This window comes from Quercus lobata, chromosome 6 (genome assembly GCF_001633185.2).
Source record: "Quercus lobata isolate SW786 chromosome 6, ValleyOak3.0 Primary Assembly, whole genome shotgun sequence".
Taxonomy (NCBI): Eukaryota; Viridiplantae; Streptophyta; class Magnoliopsida; order Fagales; family Fagaceae; genus Quercus; species Quercus lobata.
Window position 1 is genome coordinate 10,162,493 of NC_044909.1, and position 23,369 is coordinate 10,185,861.

General features: G+C 32.7%; 2 protein-coding genes across 4 annotated transcripts; both read left to right on the forward strand.

Annotated features, from left to right (window-relative positions):
• Positions 1 to 175: 175 nt before the first annotated feature.
• On the forward strand, positions 176 to 9,827 carry LOC115994153 (protein GAMETE EXPRESSED 2). Of its 3 annotated transcripts, XM_031118211.1 has the most exons (17): positions 176 to 332; positions 410 to 730; positions 1,052 to 1,390; positions 1,899 to 2,225; positions 2,486 to 2,692; positions 2,790 to 2,875; positions 2,951 to 3,092; positions 3,393 to 3,701; positions 3,970 to 4,094; positions 4,625 to 4,842; positions 4,944 to 5,171; positions 5,426 to 5,655; positions 6,489 to 6,727; positions 7,644 to 7,800; positions 8,415 to 8,578; positions 8,887 to 8,981; positions 9,531 to 9,827. In XM_031118211.1, exons 1-17 carry the CDS (start codon positions 245 to 247, stop codon positions 9,661 to 9,663), a joined length of 3,408 nt encoding a protein of 1,135 aa, XP_030974071.1. In that variant the 5' UTR covers positions 176 to 244; the 3' UTR covers positions 9,664 to 9,827. The 3 variants fall into 3 exon arrangements, with proteins under 3 accessions (XP_030974071.1, XP_030974072.1, XP_030974073.1); XM_031118213.1 differs by lacking the exons at positions 176 to 332; positions 410 to 730 and having other exon boundaries at positions 1,332 to 1,380; XM_031118212.1 differs by lacking the exons at positions 8,415 to 8,578; positions 8,887 to 8,981; positions 9,531 to 9,827 and having other exon boundaries at positions 6,489 to 6,624; positions 7,644 to 7,765.
• Positions 9,828 to 14,758: 4,931 nt separating this feature from the next.
• LOC115951015 (probable acylpyruvase FAHD1, mitochondrial) lies at positions 14,759 to 19,947 on the forward strand. Its single transcript, XM_031068324.1, has 6 exons — positions 14,759 to 15,135; positions 16,318 to 16,370; positions 17,173 to 17,235; positions 17,745 to 17,795; positions 17,901 to 18,018; positions 19,491 to 19,947. Exons 1-6 carry the CDS (start codon positions 14,862 to 14,864, stop codon positions 19,604 to 19,606), a joined length of 675 nt encoding a protein of 224 aa, XP_030924184.1. The 5' UTR covers positions 14,759 to 14,861; the 3' UTR covers positions 19,607 to 19,947.
• The last annotated feature ends 3,422 nt before the right edge of the window (positions 19,948 to 23,369 follow it).

Consider the following 23,369-nt stretch of genomic DNA (forward strand, 5'->3'; position numbering starts at 1 on the left):
GCACAATCTTTTTATCTCGCGCACGGGTTCCTTCTACTGTTGTAACACGGTTTAATATTCATCCACTTGTAGATTATAGGTTTTTTTTTTTTTTTTTTTTTGGTCGTGTGTCGCAATCGCAAAGTTAGAAATAACCGCTCCTAACTGCAACTAACCGCCTAGAGAACCCAACAACAATGCGCTTCATGGAACTGCACGTTACAAAATTTAGTCATTCTTTGAACTCTCACTTTGTCTCTCAATTATGGCTTTCCAAATGTACTTACGTTTTGTCATTTCAGTTCTGGCTTTATTTTTTATCACAGTCTCTGGTTCTCACCTTGCAACTTCAGGTACTTATTCATAACTTTTTTTTTCCTTTCTTCCTTTCTTTTCTTGTAACCGTTTTGGTTTCATTTGTGGCCTGCAGATAAAGCATCACTGCCTAAATTTGCTTTCAGTTGGTTGGATGATAAAGACGCTTTCAGGGCTGGTGATACCGCAACAATAAAGATCAAAGTACTGGAACATGCTGACAAGATTGACAAAAATGCTTTTAATCCCACTCTCACTGTGAATGGAAAGACGGGGAATAGTTCTTTTGTATCTGGGGTTGTTTCGGATTTCAGGGGTGATTTTAATGATTGGAGAATCTACTTCACTCCTATCACTGCTGGTTTATTCAATGTGTTTATTGAAGAGGTCCATTATGAAGTGCTGGATTCATCCATGCATTTCCAAGTTGAACCAGGTTTTTATTTATTTATTATTATTATTTGTAGTCAGTCTTGAGAGTTGAATTGTTATTTGTTAATGTTAATTCTACTGTCTCTGAGTCTGTGTGTGTTCCTTTTCTTGAATTGCTTGATGCTAAATACTTAATCCTGTATGAAATACATAGCATAGATAGTTCTTTCAGAAATGTTGTAATGTAGGGCAATGAGGATCACCCAGTGCCTGGTGCACTATTCATATAAATGTTTATCAGTATTGCTATGTATTAATTAGTAAACTCATGTTATTCCGGGTGGTGTCCAAGTGCCTAAACCAATTTTCTCTTGTCTAATTGAAGGCCAAATGCACTTATCTGTATGCGTCGCTTCATGGATGAATCTCGTTAATGAGTTTGAAGCAGGGACAAAAGCAATAGTTCTAATACTTCCAAAAGATGCATTTGGGAATAATATCTCTTCCACCAGTGAAGAGCCAAATTCACATAATTTTACTATGTCAGCACTTTATGCAAATGGTTCCATTGCAAGTGTCCCCAACATCACCTTCATGGGTTGGAATGGATTTGGTTATATCGTCATTGAGTTTGTTGCAGTGCAAGCTGGAGACCTATTATTGCGTGTAGAAGGTGACAACGAAACTCTAAATGGCTCTCCACTTCCATTTAAGGTGAACCCAGGTGAAGTATTGTTGCTTTAGTTATAAGCTTGTAAGTTTTGTTGGGAGGCACCAATTGTACATGTAGGACTTCGGATTTTTCCTTCGTTACTCATTATTCTTGTAGTTCTTTGCATTTCAAGTGCATGGTGCTGATGAAACCATGTATTCTTCATTTCAAGGTTAATTGTTATGAGAATTTTGGATTCCCATTCTTCTTCTCTGTTCAATAGAAATGCTACTTTCATAAATTTTGAGATACTTGTCAAATGGAATACTCTTTTAGCAGGGAGTAAGGTTTTCGAAGATATGGATACATTCCATAACCTGAAGAAAATGTCCCTTATTGATATTGGTGGCTTATATCAGTGTGTTCCTGATGTAAGAAACCAAAAATAGTCTAAGACCAATAATGCAAGTCTTGTTAATTCATATAAATTTACCAAGAAATTTGACTCTAAATTTTAAGATTTATTTTTCGTGTCATTATTTTTCATTCTTCTAATATATTTTGCACTGGCTTTTACCAGGACCTCTAGAGATTTCCAATTGCATGGCTAAATGGAACTTTGAGCCAAATGGGTGGCAATTATACTCTAAGATGGAAATATTTATACACCAGATGGATCAATATGGAAACCTTGTTCCAGGATTGTATGAATTTGATGCTGAAGTTGTTGAAAAAGAGACAAATTTGTCTACACCTGTTGCAGATTTGCACTTTGAAGAAGTCATGGCAGGAATTCAGTTGTTTTCTTTTAGCAATTCTGAACCAGGGAACTTTTCGCTCACAGTATATGATAGCAAGCATAACAAAAGCATTTCCAATATGCCACATGCTTATACTGTCTTTGTAGGTGTGTGTTATCTACTTGTTAAATTTTTTCATTGAAAATATTTAGGCGTCAGTGATTGTCACTACTTTTATTTTATTACCATGATATGATCTTGTGAGTTGTTTTGGCCCTCTCCATTCTTGCTTCCTCTTTTTCTTTGGTGGGGCCTTGAATCATAGTGGTGGTCCTGGTGGAGATGTTTGTTATGCTTTCCTATGTCTATAAATGTCATTCTTTTGTTAATCAAGTGCTGTTGCCATTGTATGTTGGAAAATGAATAGGTTACAGCGATGGGTTAAAAAGTGTTGTCAATGGTTCTGGTTTAAACAATTCGATTGCTGGGAAAATGGCAGAGTTCTCAGTTTATTTGAACGATTTTTATCAATATCCCTCTCCAGTTGAAGTCGAAAGGCTTCAAGTACAGATTGTAAGGCAAATTGATTCCTATTATGTATTGCCAAGCATATCCCCTCTGCATATCATCAATGGTATATGCTATTCAGAAACTTCTTAGTTGTTTGCTTCTTTTTTTTTTTTAAATGATATTCTATTAATTTTACAAATATTTGCGCATCATTGAGTTAGGCAGTGAACCCACTAGAACATTAAGATATGGTGCCACCAGCCAGATAGAAATTGCTCCTTCACCATCTGTGGACCTGAATAACACTGTAAGAATTATAATCTTATATTTCTTTTAAGCAGTTGTACTTAAATATTCTGATATGTACTGTTTCTGGATTTAGTCTGTTGGGAGCTCAAAAGTTCAGGCCAGTTCCTTTAATGTGGCTTATACACCTGATAAGAGTGGGATTTATGAAATTCGTGTATTTTGTGGAAATGTTCTACTGAATGGTGGTCATTCAATCACCAAGGAAGTAATACCAGGTACCATTATTCAGATAATATAATATTTTCCCAGTTGTGCTCTCTCTCTCTCTCTCATTAAATCCAAAATGTATCTCATTATTAGTGTCTCATTAAATCCCAAGTATTTCTATTTGTACCAACACATTAAAATCATACAGTGTTAAGTGTTTGAAGCAACTACTTTCTTTAACCTGAGAAGGATAAAAAAGGTTTGTTACATAACTTATTATTTCTCTTGTTGCAAATGATCAATGCATGTACTTGTGTAATCTTTTAGTTTTCCAGTTCATTTTTGATTAATGGGCTCCTCATCTGCAGGGGAAGTTAATGTGTCGCTCTCAGGAGTTCTGAGATACGCTCCCAAGGTGCCAAAGCAAATAAAGAATGAAGTGGTAGTGCAGCTCATGGATTCATTTCATAACCCTGTTTTGTCAGAACAATCAAGGCTGAAATTAGAGATTGCTTCTGTCAACAATTCTGGTTTCTCAACTGGGATGTTTGTGGATAACAATGATGGAACATACACTGTAAATTATCTGGCTAAGGATGTTGGAACTTATGAGATGTGTGCTTCTTTTGATGGAAATCGTTTTCTACCCTGTCCCTTTGGGGTCAATATATACAGTAGTAAGCGAAATAGTAGTACAGAACATATCTTAACAGTAAATTCAATATATCCCCTTAATGTGAACACACGCATGCAAACACACACATATTATGATTTATGTTCTAGTGGTATCTGGGGTATATAAATGAGAATGGGATTTATGCTCTGTGTACTTAATTTGAGTCTTTAGTTTAATAGTTAATAGAGATACACATTTGCACCTTTGCAATTGATAAATACACAGATACAGTTCTTTCTTTTCTACTTTTAAGATCATGTCTTTTGCAGGTGAATATTTTCCCATGGCCTACAATGATACAATACCTGTTTGGGAGGATGAGTCCATTGCTTTTGATGCCTTAGCAAATGACTACTTTGCTGGCCACAATGCAAGTATTGTTCAATACACAAAAGTAAGATAAGGAGCTGAAGCAGTTTTTTCCTTTTAGTTACAACCTCCTCACCACCTCTCAATTCTCTGAAGGGTATTTATAATGATCTTAATGGTAGCAAGCCTATTAGGGTACCAAACAGACTCACCTGCCTTCCTGGACTTGAATTTTCTTTGGTCTTTCTTCTTCATCAACAGAATCTTTTGATCACTTTATAGTGGCATAGTTAATACTTCAGTTGCATTATAAAAAAGCAGAAATTGATCACTTTATAGTGGCATAGTTAATACTTCAGTTGCATTATAAAAAAGCAGAATCCTCTGACTGTATATGGAACTTATTATTCTAAGAGGGCTTTGTGCATAGTGCAGACATATGTGTGATGATGAATCCTGTATGTTGATAGTTGATGGCATCAATGCTATGAGTTCAATATCCCTTATTCAATGTTATGTTGATAGTTGATTATAATGATCAAGCATATATATATATATTCTATAGAAGAATTTTTTTGGAAAGCTGATCTACTTCTGTATGATATATTTGGTCAGCCAGCTCATGGTTCACTCCTACAGTATGGAAGGCTTCTTAGATACACTCCTTACAAAGATTATTATGGGAATGATTCTTTTTCTTATACTATGTCTGATATAAATGGAAATCTTGCTATTGCTGCTGTAAACATTTCTGTTCTTAGTATCCCACCCCAGTTTGTTTCCTCTCCAAGCCTACTACAAGCAACTGAAGATGTATTAAGTCCCAGGTTTGGGTAAGGAGCTTTTTGTCCTGTATACTTTTATTGATATGTTTGTTATTGTAAAATTTATTTTGGTCAATTATGTCCCACATTTTTTTTCTTGCTCTTTGTAGGGGTTTCTCTGGGTTTGAGATAAGATATTCAGATCAGATGGAGAACATCTCTGTTAATCTCAGTGCACAATCTGGGATTATCTTTTTATCTCCAATGCTGATGCAATTTTGGCAGCCAATGTGGAGTGGACTCTCTGTAAATAGAGGGGGTGAAGAAGCGAAGGACTTGATTTTAGAAGGTTCTTTGGAAGTAATCAATTCTGCACTTCAGGCAATTCAGTATCTTGGGTATTTTTATTTTTCACTTTAATATTCTTTTGGTTAGTTGAAAATTTTTCTTTCAGCTTTTCATAGTTTTTTTTGGGTATTCATGATGCACTTATTTATTTATTTATTTTGCATATTTGACCTTTGTAGAAATTCAGGTTGTTTGGATATGCAAATTCATGAATACATTACCACTTGCAGAATCTCTTTCTTCTGTGTGTGCTCAACAATCGCATTAGTAACCTGAATATTTTTTCTCATTTATCTCTAATCAGAAATCAGAACTTCAGTGGAAATGATACGATTCGAGTGTCTACTAGGAACAAGAATGGAAAAAATGATTTGGATGTTCCAGTTTTTGTGGAGCCTATTAACGATCCTCCATTTATTCATGTTCCTGAAATTATTATCCTGAAGGGTAATGAAGATGAGACACTGATTTATAACAGAGAACATGACAAGTTTGAGTTCTATATTGGGGATCCAGATCTTCTTAACTTCCCTGGTATGGTTTAAATTGTGATTGTTAAGTATGATATGAGATATCAAACTTGTACCATATCTAAAAGCGTCGTACTACAAAAGTCAGAATATTATTACTATATGCCACAGTGATTGTAGTGCTAGCATAATAGTTTTCATTTTAGATGTTTAGTTATGAGATATTGGTTTCAGATGGTCATCTTATTATATATTGGTGCGTTTGGAAAGATAATTTTCATAGAATTCAAATTAAAAGATATTGAGTGAAAAAAAGAGCTCTTAAAGGAGCTAATTCAAGCTTAAATCTCTTCATTTTAGATGAATAATCTAACATATAATTCTTGCCTTAACATGAGGAATTTGCATGAATAAGATGGCAGATCATTAAATATGGTTGCATATTTTGGCTATTGATAAATTTGTCTAGGGCATTAATAGAAAGTTTCTTTAGGGGCTTTCTCCCATAACCTAAACAACACACAACCTAAGTCTTAGATTTTTTTCTTCTTCTGTCATGTTCAAGATAGGTGTGAATTATGTAAACGACAATGTTTTCCTTCAAACCAATTTGGAGGAATCTCCTCCAGCCACTATGTGGTGATTTATAAGACTATTTACGTGTATTATTTAATATAATCACATGACTCATTAAAAAGTTATGTGACTAAAAGTACACATTGATGGTCTTTTTAACTGCCACACATTGGGTTTCTAAACCGGTTTGGAAGTAAGTTTTTTCATTATGTAAAACTTTGAACTTATCCGTTATTTTTTTAATGGAATTTTTTGCCATAAATTTTTAGTGGACTGTGGACTTCTAATAGCTTGACATTGTGCTGACGGTTTATGTTTCAGGTGGTGAGATGAACTTTATTGTCACATTTTCTGTGGAAGTTAGTGATGGATTTTTGGTCACTAGTTTACCAGCTGAGCTCATCGATACAACTGAACTGAAGCTAAAGAACATTTATCTTTGGCAACCTCTTCAGACGTATGTCACTATCTCAAAACATTTTACAGTCAAAGCTAATGGAATTAGATTCCGGGGCACAGTGAATGACTGCAACAATATTTTGAAACAGCTGTTTTATCACGTGAGTGAGCTTCTTGTTCTTGGGAGTTGGAAGTATTGTGCTCCTTCTAGTATTGTGCTCCTTCTAGTAGTAAATGTTACTGGAAGATAAAGCAGAAGTTTATCCAATTTTCCTTTTTATTTGATCAAATAAGCATTTTAGCCTCAACAAACACCCCCTTCTGGAACGGGCAGTGTTTATTACACAACATGTGTGCATCCACGCATTGCCCAAAATGAACTAAATTGTGACTTAAAGTCATGAGTTCAGTTCATTTTGGCAGTGTGTGGGTCCACACGTGTTTAACAGGTTTTTCCCTTATGGAAATTCCAATATCAATAAAAACAACTACTACTACTATAATAATCACACCCTCAAAGAGAGTATATTTTAATTTCAACCCTCTGGATCAGTGATGTGGGTGCTGCCTTTTCCCTTCGCTTGTAAAAGTGCTTGAAATAACCAAACATAATTTACACGAGGAATTAGCTTATTTTCAAACCATAACCATGAAGTAAAACATATTTCTTTGACACTTCAAGAGACCCTCTGTTTCCTTATGTTTCATAGTGCTAGCTCAAAAGGAGGGAAAGCTATTGCTTATTTGCATGTCAATAAGACCGCTTAGGCATGTTATAATCGATTAGAATTAAGCTTTAGGGGAACATGCTGATGTGTTGGATAGAAAGTAGTCATCTTTACAAGTCAATTATTCACATAGTATTTGTTAGTATAATGAAGCCCAGCTATAAGGTTTTGAAAATGATTAGCATCATAAAAGCATCAAGTTGTGTTGTAACCCTTCAAATTCAATGTATATCTTTCCATGTAGGTTCAAAGTACAAGTAGCTTTTAAAATTTTTTGAGAATAGTTGTATCGTATGTAGGAATAATATACTGCACCATAATGATCTGTAATTGAGTCTCTCTTGTATAGGGTGGAGGACATGGTGCTGTTTTAACACTGACATTAAATGATATGGGAAACTATGGGTGTTATCCAGATTGTTCTGAAAGGGTATCATTGCCATTATATACTGAGGCTGCTGTAAATCTAATAAGAAGAAGGCCAATGAGTTCATTGGTAGCTCATTGTAAGTTACAATCAACTTATCCCGAGTTATCATCGTTGTTTCTTTAAGATATTATTCTCTTAGGCCTTGTCTTTATTATCTTTTTGGGTAGTTGCTTCAGAGATAGAATGTGGTAGAGCTGACCTGTCTGAGTTTAAAGTCACGGCTTTGTTACCTCTGCTTGTTTTTGTGTCTTTACATTGCTCAGCATCTGTCTTTCCTTTTAAGTTATGTTGATTTTATTTCCTTTGATTCTTATTTCCTAGTGTCTTTAATGAATTAATGTATTGGGAAAGGCATTTCCAACTCTTTGAATGACAGTTACTATTTTGACCAAATCAGCTAGAAAAACTTTATTACATTAGACTCTTAGAGATTCTTTTTGAAATTTGATTGATGCAAGACTAGCTTTTAATATCTTCCAAATTATCATTACCAAGCAAGCATTTACGTTTGGATATACAAAGATTCAGTTACCCTTGTAATTTATGAGGGCAGCACCAAATAAAACAGGACAAGTGCATGGTCTTTCAGATCATTCATTGTCACCTTAGTCATTAGTATGAAAGCAGCTGAGTCATATCTATATATATCTAACTGGTTGATAATCCCATATCTGTCTCTGTGGGGTACAGCCCTAGGATCAGCTATAGTTGTGGAATCTTTCATGGTGTTCTCTCTTGGGGTGTTGCTTCTATTTTTTACATGCAAATGTGCAATTCTTCTTGTAAATGAAAGAAGCAGCCGACAGATGAAGACTTCTGAGCTATCTATTGTTCAAAGTTCCCATGAACAAACTGTAAGTATGCTTTATTTTTTTTCCTAGTTTTTTTTTTCATAATAGAGCACATTTTGTTTCATAAATTGTTATTTTTTGTTGCGGAATATTATGAATGCTTCTTATGAGAGTATCTTTTGATAGGATCATATCAAAAGTTTAAATGGGAAAACACACACACACACTCACTCACACAGAAGTAATGTTATGACAGACTTGCTAGTTGCTACAAAATAATATTTATGATAAATTAAATATCTCATATCATTGGGTCATAACTTGTACCGAAAGTCAATTATATTTGTCATATTTTGCTTATTTATGTGCAGCCAAGTACAACTCTATCTGAGGATGCAGTTTACTACACTGGGTGGTGTTCAAGTCCCTTCTTGCTTGGCAGCCAATTGTCCAACTTTCGCAAGCGGTAACTATTTCAAGTTTAAAAATGTGATTGCCATACCCATATGATTGATATTTTGGAAATAGGGGGAACAGAAAGGCTAGGCAAAATTTGATAAACTCTTCAAATTCATTATATGAACTTTCTGAGCAGGGAAACTGGTTATATTTCATTTTCAACAGTATTTAATTTTTTTTTATAAGTGTTTTCAACAGTATTTAATCCTTTTGTAAAAATGAATATTGTGAAAGGAATTGTAAAGATTACGAAACATATTACTTCCAAGTCCTACACTGGAACTTTGAATAGATTTCCTTTTCTACTATGTTGTCCTTTCTCAGCCTTTTGGCTGAGATTAAGTATTGTCCAAAATAACCAACTGAATGAGATGTTAGGAACTTAGGATGAATGGATTGGATTGAAGGATGTTTCTGAGTTTATTCTTTTATTCAGCTTTGGTGGTAATATCTGTGTGCAAATTATGGATAGTTTTAGATGAATGTCTGTGAGTTTCTTCTTTTTCTTTATTTCAGCTTTATTAAAAAAACATTATTGCTGTGTGCAACTTTTCAGCTCCAGCCGTCTATTTGGGAAAGGAGAATCTAGCAACGAAGCATTTGGCTCTTCTAAATCGTTTGGGGATCAAAGTCAGCAGACTTCTTTCATGCCACTTGCCATTGAAAAGGGACAAAGTGAAACAGCTTGATATGTTGTAAAAATTTAAACTATGACTTTGTATAACCTTTTCAAATGACTTTGTATATTTCTTGTTTTTAATGTACTTTTCAATTCTCATTTATCTGCTCTTTGTTTCTATATTGCTAGATTAAGCTTACTTACCGATTGTGTCAAGTCCCTGGAAGTTCTTAAAATGGAAAGAAAATGTTGTAATGAATGTGTTTCAAAGTTTCAAACAGCTTTGATTTATGTCATATGCCTATGACACAAGCTATACCCAAATGTTGATTGTGGCAGTTCCAGCTTGCATCCTCTGTACTTTGCAAACCCTCTCAATTATTTTCCATTCTTGCAAACGATAATGCTTTTAAGAAAATAAGGAATTTTAGGACTAAGAATGGGTTGTGTTTGCGTCCAAAAAATAATAATAATAATAAAAATAATACTAATAATTAAATAATTATTTAAGTTATTTAAGAATTTTTTAAAATTAATATTAATCAAACAATAAGTTATTTTGATGCATCTTATGAATGTTTTCATTTAAATTTTTGATAGTAAAAAGAACATGTGGGGCCCGGCCCAAAAATAATGGGCTATTCCAAATTCAGGCCCGATCGAGGAGCGTCCTGTCCGAAGAGAAGCCACATGTGAAGCATTATTCAATCCCAATAACGGCAAGGTAACCTGTCCGAGGAGTAACTCCTCCTCGGACGTCATGAAGTCCAGACGAGGAACTCTCCCCAGCCAACTCAGTTCATCCTCCCAACATATAAAATGAATAAAATCCAAAATCTCTCATGGGAAGCTACCACCACATTAAATGCGCCCCAACCACCCACTTGGCCGCATTAATGAGGAAAGGACCCCTGAACAGTACCACCTTGGCCTCCGCAACTCACAAAGAGAGTGATGAGGGCGGCTGATGGGACAGGTGCTCAAGTAAATGCTTAGATGATCAACAAGTGTAAGGTTGAGATGAGAGGAGGAGAACTATATAATGTAGTGGAGTCCCTCAAAGAAGAGGACGGAAAAACTGTATCAGAAACTAAAAGAAATAGAATCAAACGTGAGAGATCCATTCTTGTGTTCTTATTTTTCTGCAACAATATTGTCCATGTATCAGACCGAATAGGCTCACTGAGGCTAAGTTCTTTAACCCATCCTCTACAAATATTCATTGTGGGTTGCGTTTTGGGCCAAGGCCTGATCAATAGAATTTGGGCCAGGAAAATCGTGCAACTACAGAACATTTTCGTTATTAACTAAAAAATTTACAAAGTGACATAATTGGTTAGTTTCACATCAATAACACAATAAATAAATTCTTAATTTTTTTTTTCAGTGATACTATAGTTAGTACAAATTTTACTACGTATAATTTTTACAAATCTATATATAATATCTAAAAACTAAGCTTAACATTTATTGTTACCATTTACTATGCTCCATTTTGGTCCAATTAGGCCAAATTCAGTCCACCTCCTTCCATTTGGTCCAATTTAGCCCACTCGGTCCACTTTGGTCTAATTGGACCTTAAGTTGATTATTTCTGTACGTTGCCTTTTCAATTTTGAGTTCGATAGTTCATTCTTCCTTAATTTTTGGTCTAAAAAATACCAAAAATAAGCATTAGAAATTAGAGATAAAATGATAAATATTCAAAAGATTATCTTAAAATTCAAGTTTAAAATTTTTAATAATATATGCATTATACTTATATTTGGAAAGGAAGAAAAAAAAGGGTACAATTCTAAATCTATGTGTATATATATATATATATATATATATATATATATTAATAGACAAAGTTCAAAGAAAGTTCAATTAGAATTTGAAACTAGAATCTAATTTTGACTATGTGTCTAAATTTATGTAAGGATCACATTATAGTTATCTACTTAAGTTTGTGCTATGTGTCTATTTAAGTTTTTTAATCTTTGTACCAAGTGAGTTAATGAGTGCAAAATACTAAGAATCTAATATTAATGAACTATATAAAAAAAAAAAAAAAAAAAACCAATCATATATACTTAATAAAATCACCACACAACAAAGATCACCACATGTTTTATCTTATTAAAAATTAGAGAAAAAAAATTATCAAAAGTAGTATTAAATTTAGGTAAGAATTTAAAATTTGACTAATTACGTTTACTTTTAAAAAAAAAAAATAATTTAACTAATAATTTATATTTTTATGATAAAATTATGCTTAACTTTAAATGTATTCATACGTATTTGTGTGTTTTAAAATAATTTAACTAATTGTTTATATTTTTATAATAAAAATTTTGTTTGATTTTAAATGTACTTATACGTTTGCTTGAGTTACATACTAGTTTATATAATAATTTATTTCATGGAATTAGAGTGTACTTTAAAAAAATATTTTTAAATATATTCAAATTAGTTAACTGATATTACATTTTTTCACGGGTAAGTTTTTCACTAATTACCTTAAAATAGGAAGGTTATTTTAAGATTTGAACAACAAAATTACCTTAAAATAAATCCCTAACTCCGGAGGCCAATGGAGTAGCCAAGATAAGATCTATGCACACAATATATTCTTTTTTTTGGTAAAAGAGGGATGTCTATAAGCAAAAGGGAGCACTCTTTGGGAGTACCTATTTACAAAAGTTCTCACACAAGCTATACCCAAATGTTGATTGTGGCAGTTCCAGCTTGCATCCTCTGTACTTTGCAAACCCTCTTAATTATTTTCCATTCTTGCAAACCAAAATGCTTTTAAGAAAATAAGGAATTTTAGGACTAAGAATGGGTTGTGTTTGCGTCCAAATAATAATAATAATAAAAATAATACTAATAATTAAATAATTATTTAAGTTATTTAAGAATTTTTTTAAATTAATATTAATCAAACAATAAGTTATTTTAAATGATGCATCTTATGAATGTTTTCATTTAAATTTTTAATAGTAAAAAGAACATTTTTGTTATTAAATAAAAAATTTACAAAGTGACATAATTGGTTAGTTTCACATCAATAACACAATAAACAAATTCTTAATTTTTTTTTCAGTGATACTATAGTTAGTACAAATTTTAGTACATATAATTTTTACAAATCTATATATAATATCTAAAAACTAAGCTTAACATTTATTGTTACTATTTACTATGCTCCATTTTGGTCCAATTAGGCCAAATTCGGTCCACCTCCTTCCATTTGGTCCAATTTGGCCTACTCGGTCCACTTTGGTCTAATTGGACCTTAAGTTGATTATTTCTGTATGTTGCCTTTTCAATTTTGAGTTCCAAAGCTCATTCTTCCTTAATTTTTGGTCTAAAAAAATACCAAAAATAAGTATTAGAAATTAGAGATAAAATGATAAATATTCAAAAGATTATCTTAAAATTCAAGTTTTAATAATATATGCATATACTTATATTTGGAAAGGAAGATAAAAAAAGGTACAATTCTAAATCTATATATATATATATATATATATATTAACAGACAAAGTTCAGAGAAAGATCAATTAGAATTTGAAACTAGAATCTAATTTCGCACCGTGGGTTCTAGTAAGCTCAACTGGTAAAGTCTCTGATGGTTGTATAAGAGAACTGTGATTCAATCCCCGCCTACACCAAAAACTTGGTCTAATGATAAAGAGCTATCATCAGGAGTGGACGCTATAGGTTGAAACTCTCTCAAAAAAAGAATCTAATTTCGCACCATGTGTCTAAATTTATATAAGGACCATATTATAGTTATCCACTTAAGTTTGTGCTATGTGTCTATTTAAGTTTTTTAATCTTTGTGTCAAGTGAGTTAATGAGTGCAAAATACTAAGAATCTAATATTAATGAACTAAAAAAAAAAAAAAAAATCACATATACTCAATAAAATCACCACACAACAAAGATCACTGCACGTTCTATCTTATTAAAAATTAGAGAAAAATTTATCAAAAATAGTATTAAATTTATGAAAGAATTTTAAATTTGACTAATTATGTTTACTTTAAAAAAAAATAATTTAACTAATAATTTATATTTTTATGAAAAAAATTATGCTTAACTTTAAATGTATTCATACGTATTCGTGTGTTACATGCTATTTAAAAAAAAAAAAATTGACTAATTGTTTATATTTTTATAATAAAAATTTTGTTTGATTTTAAATGTACTTATACGTTTGCCTGAGTTACATGCTAGTTTATATAATAATTTATTTCATGAAATTAGAGTGCACTTAAAAAAAAAAATTTAAATATATTCAAATTAGTCAACTGATATTACATTTTTTCAAGAATAAGTTTGTCACTAATTACCTTAAAATAGGAAGGTTATTATTATTATTTTTTGATATAAAATAGGAAGGTTATTTTAAGATTTGAACAACAAAATTACCTTAAAATAAATCCCTAACTCCGGAGGCCAATGGAGTAGCCAAGATAAGATCTATGCACACAATATATACTTTTTTTTTTGGTAAAAGAGGGATGTCTATAAGCAAAAGGGAGCACTCTTTGGGAGTACCTATTTGCAAAAGTTCTCACACATAATAATAATAATAATAATAATAATTTTTTTTTTTTTTTGAGAATCAAAACCCGATAGAAATTCTCATACATAATTACATGATACAAATATGTTCACAACATATTGCACTCTTAGAGATTTTATTGATAAGTTGTGAATGTGATGGAGGGTTGACTCATGATTCCATTATTAATAACTTCCTACTAAAAGAAGAATAATGCTAGATATACAAATTATTTTATAAAATTTTTTACAAACTATTGATGTGGTAAGTGATTATTGGTAAATGAAAAAATGATATTAATGGTGGGCTTAAATGAAAATCAATAAAAGGTTGGCTACATCAATATTTTGTAAAAATATTGTAAAATAGTTTGTGCATGTAATATTACTCCCAAAAAAAATACTACTATATCCATCGCATTACTTAAAAAAAGTGTTGTGATAAATGTATAATAAAAATCTTTCGGTGGCAAGCAGTTATTGGGAAAAATCTTAATTTGTCAACATTGACGTTACTTTTTTATCCATTAATAATTGCTAATAATATATAATTTGTTAAAAAAATACTGTGTGAGTTAAAAACAAAAATTGGTGTGCCCATTAGTCTACATAAGGGGATCGGATCAGAGTGCGTCCGTTGGTATCTAACGCTAAACTAAAGTCTAAAGAAAGGAGATTTCTGAACAAAACAAAGGACAAAAAAAAGGAACAATGGGATCAATGGCACTTCAGAAGCTATTTAGCGCAGGGACTAAGATCGTAGCTGTCGGAAGAAACTACGTTGCTCATGCAAAAGAACTGGGCAACGCTGTCCCAAAAGAGCCTGTCTTGTTTCTCAAACCCACCTCCTCTTACTTGGGTGTTGGAGGAACAATCGAAATCCCACACCCTTTGGAGTCTCTGCATCATGAGGTGGAGCTCGCTGTTGTTATTGGCAAGAAAGCTCGCGATGTTCCCGAAGCCTCTGCCATGGACTACGTTGCCGGTTCGTATAATTTCATCAACAAACTCTCATTAAACTTCATTTTTCGAATTGGGTTTTTCATTCTATAATTTCTCTTTCTATTTTTTCCCTTGATTTGTTTCGTTTAGCCTAAAAGAATTGAGTGTGTCTGATTATTGTCTTTCTCGTTACCAATTGGTGTTGAGGTGGAGTGGCACAGCTCACGGTCTAACACTTTTTAGTCCCTGTAACAAACTTAAATTATCAATTTTCCTTTAAATGATTGATTTTATTCCCTAACAAACTTAAAAGTGATTGTTTTTTGTACCTATAGGTGTGATGACATATCGGTTTATAGTTTGATCACATCATTTACAGGACTAAAAATGATCGCTTTAAACTTCAGGGATTAAAATTGCTTGTGGACTAAACTTTAGGACCAACATTGCATTTAAGTCTTTCATTTTCTATACATTTTCATGAAATTCCCTTACATATATTAACGTTCTTCTATATGTGTGTTTTAGAATTGCTGAGACATAAGTCTGATACTGTGTTAGAACTGTTAATGGGGGAGAGAGAGAGAGAGAGAGAATGCAGCGAATTTAACATAGTTATGTCTAATGACCTACGTCGATAGCGGAAGTTCATTAGTGTCTACTTCTTTACACTTCTTTACTATAAAGAGATTGTGTGCAAATTATATCTAATTCAATATATATAAGATGTGGTCCTGTGGAAGTGTCATGGCGTTGCCATCTACTCATTCCTGTGTGGGCTACGGAAGTGTCATTTAATTCAGAGCAAATTAGCCTGTTTCTTCCATTCGTAATCAATATAATACGATGTGGGTGTCCCTTTAGACTGTGTGTATATTTCCCTTAGAAATTGTTTCACTTCTAGCTTTTGGTCAAAATTGCCACTGTCATGGGGTGCTTAATTTGGAACAAACATTTGAACTAGAGTGTTTCAAGAGCTCATAAAATTTGGATACTTTTTATGATAAACCGGGGTGATGTCTTCCATATCCTTCAATGATCCCCTACTAGATGATGAATTAAGAGGCAACAAAGACATCTGATTTCCGATGACCTTTAAGTACTCATTAAATTGAGTTGTTAGATCCCGATTTTTTCAAAAGTTCTTCAAAGTAGCCTTCTTGATGAACCATTATACTTTATATATTTACTATGATATTTATTGAAATGTGTTTTGGTGTCTTAGGTTATGCTCTGGCACTGGATATGACTGCCAGGGAAATTCAAACTTCTGCGAAGGTATGTTTCTCTCTTTTAAATCTTAATTTTTCATGTACAATGAGATATTTAATTGAAAATGTCTTTATCCCTTTACATTTTTTAACATTCTTCTGTGTTGTTTTTAGTGTTAGTAATTCTCTTATGTGTTGTTTTTTGTAACAAAACTTGGTAATTTCCTAATCCATGCTGCCTTATTACATTGTCTCCCTTTTCGTATGTTTAAGAATAAGAAAGTTGTCTCATTTTTCATATGCATGTAGTGACCATGATTGCTGGAGTGATGTTTTGCTTGAAGCATGTTATTTAAGAAGTAATGTATTGTGAATGTAAACTTTGAAGAAATTTTGGCAAGTTTTCATATATATATATATATATATATATAGGGTTGTGTTAATGGGCACCGTTAGGTGCCCGTTAACCACAATTTTTTTTACTTTTTTCTGAAAAAATTTCTGTCTTTTTTTGCAGTTTGTGTCATTTTTTCAGTTTTGTAGGTACTAGTTGGTGTCTTTTTTAACTTTTTCTGACAAATTTTTTTTGTCTTTTTTGCATTTAACAAGCACCAAGCAGTGCTTGTTAACATTTCCCATATATATATTTACTGATTCTGCTGATTAAAAATGTAAATTTGTCATAGGTGGAGTGTGTGTGCTTAAGAAATTGAGAATATGGTGAATTTGATGTCTAACATTGTATTTTTATTACTGGGTTAACTCATACAGTTTTACCATGTATTCAATTCTCTCTTGCATTCAGATACAAGTTTGTCACTGGTATGTTTTTTGTTAATGTGGTTTCTTTTTCGTGCTATATATGCCAGTCTGCAGGTCTTCCATGGACAGTAGCTAAAGGGCAGGACACCTTCACACCAATTGGTTCCGTTGTAAGAAATTAACTGTACCTTTTCCATGCTTCTCATTCTGCTAAAATTGTCTATATTGAATTATAAATTCATTTCAGATCAAACAGGTGCACTCAGCACACACATATGAGAAGTTACTGATACTAACAAATATGGATTGGGAGTGGAAGGGGGAAATCTATGAAATACTTTTCGTAAATTTTATGATTTCTTTGTAAGTAGTTGAGGAAGAATAAGGGGGCATTTCTGTCGGCAAATAGAAATCTCTACCATCAACCCTGCTTCTCTGTATTCATAGTAGTTTTGGTTTTACCATGTATAATCTCCACCATTTCTTCTAGATCAAAAATCAAAGGAAAGAAATAGCTTTAAATAATAGCAGCTACTTACCTGTTAATTCATCAGTTTAGGCATTTATTTTCCTTTTCAACTTTGTCTTGAGGCATACTTGAAAGCTCTTGGTACTTGTCTGATCAATCACACTGAAATTTTATGTGGTTCTTATTTGATTCTCCAAAACATTTATGCAGCTTCCCAAGGAATCGGTGCCAGATCCTGACAACTTAGAACTGTGGTTAAAGGTTCGAAACCTCTGTGCTTAAAGTTTTCTATATACTTACAGAATGCTTGTTCATAGTATGGTCATTCCAAATTGAGTGAGGTTGACTGGATTTGCTTCACCACAGGTGGATGGAGAAATGCGACAGAAAGGCTCAACCAAGGATATGATATTTAAGATCCCGTTTCTCATTAGCCACATAAGTTCAATCATGACACTTCTGGAAGGAGATGTCATTCTAACAGGTACTGCCTATTTATTGTTTCCGGTACAATTACTGAAGTGTAAATACTTAACAACAACAAAGCCTTAGTCCCAAATTTTTTTGGAATCGTCTATGGATCCTCAACAAATTAGTTAGGATCAGACACATGTATTCTTTTCTCAATTCGATTCTATCTGAAGTCATACTCTTTGTTACTTCCCAAATTAACATGTACTTTTTTATTACTTCTACTAAGGTTATTTTTGGCCTTCTACTACCTTTTTCCGTTCCCTCAACTTGGATTAACTGATTCAACTCACTCTTTCTTACCCATTCTTTCATCGCTCTCCTTTGAACACAACCAAACCATCTCAAGCGACTCGCCTCTGAAATATAAATAATTAAGCATTGTGAAAATTCGTTTTCCTAAATGTAATTGGGATATTGACAGATAGACAAAAGTCTTATAAGCAAGATTAGTGACAGCTTGTCCCCATTCATACTGGAGTTTTAATTTCTTCTAAAGCCTTAAGTGTGCCTATGGGCATAATATATCATCTATATGTGGGGCAGTAGTCCACACTAGATTACTCAATTAGGTAAGTTATTGCTAAGATTCTTAACCCTTTCTAAGGGAACTTGGAGATCTTTATATGCTAAAGGTCATGCCTGTGGTTCTAACTTTCTACACATGAGGTCCATTGCTGACTTCTGTAGTACATATACTATGTGTTCAATCATTAGTTTTAGTTGGGATGCTTAAGCTGGCTCAGTAAGTGATCACTGTGTTTCTTGTCAAATGGCCTACCAAAGAAATAGGGCTTCTATATTGTATCATTCTTGGAAGGGCTTAATTTTGAAATTCAGAGTAACCTCATTGTAGTTTATTGATACTGGAGAAGTCCATTTAGAAACCATGTGAAATGATTTTGTTTTGTTTTGGGTTTTTTTCTTCTTGCGTGTGTTCTTTGCGAAGTAATACTAGTGAGTGACTCATCTGTATGACAATTTTATACAAGTTCTACATTAAAACAGAATGCATTTCATCTTTAGTTTCTCATTTGGATGACAACCACCTTTGAAATTTTTCAAAGAGTAACTTGTCTTTTTGGTGTTTCTATTCTAACTTATGAAGGAAAAAATGCAATAATTCTCATTGAGTTGGTCCCATGTCCATAATGTTTTATTCCTTAAAAAGCAGCATTTGTTTGTTAACAAACTCCTGCCTTGGGATAGCTGTTTGTTTTTGTAACTTGTTAGCCAGTAATGCATTAGAATATTATAGCTGGTTTACTAAAATGATGCCATACATTATTGTTGCTAATCTTCTCTTTTTATATTTTATTTTCATGTGAATGAAAATTTTCAGTAAAGCACCAACAAATGCCAGCAAACAAACAAACCAACTGATCATGTTTAAAGCCTAGTAGCTATAATCGTCCACAGTTATCAACCTTTGTAAGACAAGAATAAAGATAATGACGCCCCGTGTTATTTAAACTGTTTGTGCAGGTACTCCCCCAGGTGTTGGCCCTGTGAAAGCAGGTCAAAAGATTACTGCTGGCATAACTGACCTTGTGGAGGTTTACTTCAGTGTTGGAAAACGGCCAAAGCCAAAGAGTTCTTAAATTTAGTCCCTCCAGACTTGGTGTGAGGGTGGACTCAATTGTTAGAATGGTCTCCGTTTGCATGAAAACTTTTGCAAGTCCCAGCAGCTATTAGTTAGTGTGGTTTCTGCTCAGATGAAGGCTTTCCCCCCTCCTTTTTGGAGGTGTTAAAAGGAGGTGTTCACAGGGAATTCCATGTAAGAAACACTAATTTTATTCCAGTTTCAAAAGAACAAACAAGTTTAAATGAATAAATGGTTAAGAGCTTTGTAACTTAGTTGGCACCTTTTGGTGTTTTCAACGGAGATGTCGAGGGTTTAAATCTCCACTTTCCCATTTGTAACTATCCAATTATAAAATAAGAAAAAAAAAGTGAAGATTTATTATGGAGAGCATTTTCATGAGATAGAATACTGACTATTACCCCACTCTTACAATTGACGTAGTGGATGGTCGGGAAATTATTTTTATGGGTACTTAACATATTTGTTTATATATAGATTTTAAAAGTTTTAAAAACTATATATAAACAAATATGTAAAAAATTGCTAAGGGGTTGGACTGTCTGGTTCTTACCGGTTCGTGCGGTCCAATCCTGGTTTCAGCAATTCACGAAATTAACAAAAAATCCAGTTCTTTATGCTTAAAAAATCGGTTTTCATCCCGCTTTTCGGTTTTCACAGTCCGACCTCCCAGTCCGGTCCGGTACGGTTCTGAAAACTATATTTAAAACCTCAATTCTATTTTAGTAGAATTATATTGTGCCCACTTTCAGTAAACAAGCAAATTATTTATTCCAAACACTTATGCCTATGCGGCCGAAACTGTTAGCTTTGATATGTACCTTGGCCTGGGTCCAAATCAACAACCTTGGCAGATGGGAAAAGTTTGGCTATATACATGTTTGGAACTATCTTAGTATCATATTCTAATTTGTTACACGGTAATTAAAGAGACTATTCATGTGTGGTTTTAGGAACATGAATTTTTTAATAAGTTATGTGACTTGTTTAAATAATAGACATGAATAGTTGTATAAGGTTTGTCTTATAATTTGCTACAGCATCTCCAATAGGCTCTTTAAAGCCTAATTTGGAGAGCAAACACACCAAAAAAGCCCTCCAACAGCCTCTCTATCTCTATTTTTTTTTATAGATTTGCTACAGTAGTTCTCCAGGCCTAAAGAGCTACTGTAGCTTATGCAAAGAATATTTCCCCTTAAGATAATACTTTTTCCTCTTATACAATGTTGAATTAAAAAAATTACTTTTTTCTCTTTCCTTCCTTTCTCTTTCTTCTTCACTCCGTCTCTCTTCTTTATCTCAATGGCTACAAAACGCAAAATACAATCCAAACACGAAAATAATTTTTCTCATAAACCAAATGAAATCAGAAAAAAAAAAGAAAAAGAAAAAAGAAAAAAGAGACAACGATGGAGCCATCTGAAACATCTCATAAACCAAATAATTTTTCTCTTAAACATCTCTAAACTCAAGCATAATCAAAATACAAACTCAAAAACACAATCTTAAAATTAATCAAATCATAACAATAAAAGCAAAAAAAAAAAAAAAAGAAAGAAGCCATCTGACCCACGGTGGAGCAAGCAAGCAACCCACGATGGAGCAAAAAAGAGACAACGCCTGCCTGTGTCCTTCGATCAACGGTGGAGCAAGCAATCACTTATTCTTAATTTCTCTATTTCTTATCACTGTAGAGAGTGTTCTAGAATCAAGTAGAAAAAAAAAAAAAAAAAAAAAAAGAAGAAGAGAGAGAGCTAGAGAAAGAATGAGAGAGTTGGAGAGAGTGAAAGTGAGATCCGGAATTAGGGGTGTGCATGGGTCGGGTTGGGTCGGGTTGAGGGGATTTTTTGACCCAACCCACCATGGTGGGTCAAAAAAAATTTAACCCAACCCAACCCAACCCACGTGGGTCGGGTTGGGTCGGGTTGAACCCATGGGTTTGACAAATTTTTTTTATTATTATTATTAGATTGAGTAAAAAAAAATATAAATATTAATATATTAAAAAAACTTAAAGATTAGTATCAATGTAACTCCTTAAAGGCTCAACACTAATGACTAAATAACAATAGTAATTTATTAGGATTTATATGAACTAATTGGCTTTTATATAGGATAAGAAGAATTGGATATTTAAAAAAAATTATTAATTATATAATATATTTTTTTATATATATTAAATTAGTATTAGTAGGAGAAACTGAGGAAATGTTGCTCTATAGCTGGTTTTTTTTTTTTTTTTTTTAAATTATTAAATATATATAAGTGCCCTACAATTGATTTTTTTTTAAAATTTATTAAATATAAAATATATTTTAAATATGGTGGGTCGGGTCGGGTTTGGCAGGTTTGTAATTTTATGACCCAAACCCAACCCGACCCACTATAAATTTTTTTTTATAACCCAACCCAACCCACCAAGCCTTAAAAACCGACCCAACCCGATGGGTCGGGTCTGGTTTGGCGGGTCGGTGGGTTTTCTGCACACCCCTATCCGGAATGAACTAGAAAAAGAAAAAGAAGGGTAGATAGAGATGGGAGTGGGATAGGTGTGTGGTGGAGAAAAAACCAAAAAAAAAAAAAAAAAAACGTATGGATGTAATTAAGTTTGGAAAAATAATATAAAAAATAAAAAGTGGCAATTAAGAAATGTTACCATAATATTTTCACAATAAATTTTAAGTAATAGATTTTTTTTTTTGATAAAGTAGTAATAAATAGTTATTAGCTAATATTGTGAGTAAAAAAATAATTTCAGTGGTGGGTTCAAATTAAAACTAGTAACAACTTTCCACATAAGATTTTGATGTGATTCTTGTGAAAGTATTGCAAAAAATATTGTGGATATAACTTTTTTCTTTGAAAAATATTTGTTGGGAATGAATATAGGAAGAATAAATGATGATAAAAAAAAGAATAAAGAATGAATGATGAAGTAATATTTAAATGAGATGGAAAAAAGGATAGAGAGTCTGTTGGAAAGTGTATTTGAAAAAGTAAGTAGACAAAAGGTAAAATGCACTGTTCACTCTCCAAACAGGCAAAAATTTGGAGAGACTGTTGGAGATGCTCTAATGGATTGGAAAAGATAGCTTTAAATATGTTTAGATCTAAACTTTGTCAAAGTTCTTAGAGCTTGCCATTAATACACATTGGAATATAATTTTGAAAGCATCAATAATGTTGGAAGATGCTTACCATTACTAATTTTTTACACAGAATATTGTATAAGTTGCCAATAGGATTGTGATAATTTTCTATATTCATTTGTATAATGTCTAAAAAAAGTTGAAGTATAATATTTATTGTTGCTATATTCATTTTTAGCCATATAAGCGTAGCATTTTGGTTCACTTCGATCCATTCGGTCTATTTCAATCCAATTCGGTCCACTCCAATCCACTTAGATACATTAGATTCATTTTAGTCCAATTCGTTCCATTCAGTCCACTTAGATTCATTTGGTCCATTTTGGACTAATGGGCCTTAAATTAATTCTTTTTATAGATTTCATTTTTTCAGTTTTGGGTACAAAAATTCTTTTTTTCTTCTTAATTTTTGAGTTAAAAATTATGAAATTCTATTTTATTTGTGCCAAATTCTTTAGTTTTGCGCTAAAAAATACAAACAAAATAGGTATTAGAAATTAGAAGTGTAAACCCTAAAACAATAAAAATGATAAATATTCAAAAGATTCCCTTGAAATTCAAGTTTCAATAATATAGACACTATGCTTATATTTGGAAAAAAAATTCTACAAT